The sequence below is a fragment of the Sinocyclocheilus grahami genome, unplaced genomic scaffold (genome assembly GCF_001515645.1).
Source record: "Sinocyclocheilus grahami isolate Dianchi unplaced genomic scaffold, SAMN03320097.WGS_v1.1 scaffold603.1, whole genome shotgun sequence".
Classification (NCBI taxonomy): domain Eukaryota; kingdom Metazoa; phylum Chordata; class Actinopteri; order Cypriniformes; family Cyprinidae; genus Sinocyclocheilus; species Sinocyclocheilus grahami.
In genome coordinates this window covers 114,782-116,211 of record NW_015505782.1, presented here as the reverse complement: position 1 = coordinate 116,211, position 1,430 = coordinate 114,782, and the positions used below count along the sequence as shown (strand labels likewise).

Sequence of the window (1,430 nt, the reverse complement as noted above, 5' to 3'; positions counted from 1 at the left end):
TTTTTTTGCACCCTCAGATTCCAGATTTTCAAATAGTTGTATCTCGGCCAAATATTGTCTAAATATTCTACCATCCTAACAAACCATACATCAATGGAAAGCTTATTTATTCAGCTTTCAGTTGATGTATAAATCTCAATTTTGAAAAATGTACCCTTATGACTGGTCTTGTGCTCCAGGGTCACATATTAGGGCAGAAACTGTTGGATGTATATAACATAATTCCCATATATTTAATGTTTAAAATGTATTTATAAAATATAGAAATATATATCTTAAAATAATATATCTTTAATATTAGATATTAAGTGATCTTATATAATTTTTGTATTATAAACATTACAGCATCATATTATGCTTAACTGACCAATAGTTAATAATATGTTATGAGGAAAAAAGTACATAGTATATTTAATGTACTGTATTCAGTTCTTTTAATGTCTATATAGTTAGATTTTTAGTAATTTTAGTCATTTATTTTTTAAATAAAATAAAGCTTTATTTATATATTTTATTTCACTTAAACTATATTTTTTATTTATTTGTTAAGTAAGATTTTTTTTTTTTTTTAAATCGTTTTCATGTTAGTTACTGACAGTAGCCCTGCTCTGAACAACAGAATAGGGTAGAAACTGTGTGCTGAATCTGTGTAACATAGTCCCGTTTGTTTTCTTTTATTGTAATCTATGTGAATTAGTCATAAGGATGGAAAGGATAAAAGGATGGTTATGATGATGTCAGTGCGACAAATTGATTAAATTGTTTGTTAATTTAAAAGGGAAAATATGATGTTAACAGGGTTTTTCACAACCTGGCAACCCAGCCTTAGTTTTACTTCACTACCGTTTTTTTTTTTTCTCATCAAAACATGCATAATTAATGCAGAACGGAGAGGTTGGAAATGCATTACCATGACAAAGCTGAATCATTTATTTGGTGCATTTTGTTAAAAGCGATTTTCATTGTTATAGTAATGTTTTACACATGTATGCGAGGTTCTGTAGAATGATGTTTGGAAAAGTTGATTCATTAGGTCCACATGTCGTCCAGCATGCGTTTATAGATCAGACTCGGTCCCGGGGAGTGTGATGCGATCCGTTCTCCAGATGGGCTGCTGTGAGTTTGCGATGACGTCTTTGCATCTGCGCTCAGATTTCTGCTCTGTTTCTCTGTTTGGCAGAAAAGACGTCGGACTACGGCGGTTCTTCCCCAAAAGTTTGTTGGAATCGGTTAAGGTGAGAGGATGCTTTCTATTGCAAGCAATTAAAATGTGTGCATTTTCAAGTATTTAGCCAGTATGTCTCTGGCTTAAGTTGAATACTTGGGATTAAAGTTGCATGAAACCAAATTAATGCAAAGATGCATATTAGTATATACTGTTATATACTTGTAAGCAGTGTTGGGGAAAGTTACTTTTAAAAGTAATGCAT

General features: G+C 31.5%; 1 protein-coding gene across 7 annotated transcripts in view; it reads left to right on the top strand.

Moving 5' to 3' along the window:
* Nucleotides 1-1,430, top strand: part of LOC107557456 (focal adhesion kinase 1-like) — a 69,357-nt gene that overhangs the window by 9,433 nt on the left and 58,494 nt on the right. For 6 of the 7 annotated variants that reach the window (XM_016240877.1, XM_016240876.1, XM_016240874.1 and 3 more), the window contains exon 1: nt 1,121-1,235. The exons of the other annotated variant lie outside the window; for it this stretch is intronic. In XM_016240877.1, coding sequence (XP_016096363.1) covers nt 1,128-1,235 — 108 coding nt within the window. In that variant the 5' untranslated portion in view covers nt 1,121-1,127. Of the gene's footprint in view, nt 1-1,120; nt 1,236-1,430 lie in introns of those variants that run through there. 7 annotated transcript variants of the gene reach the window in all.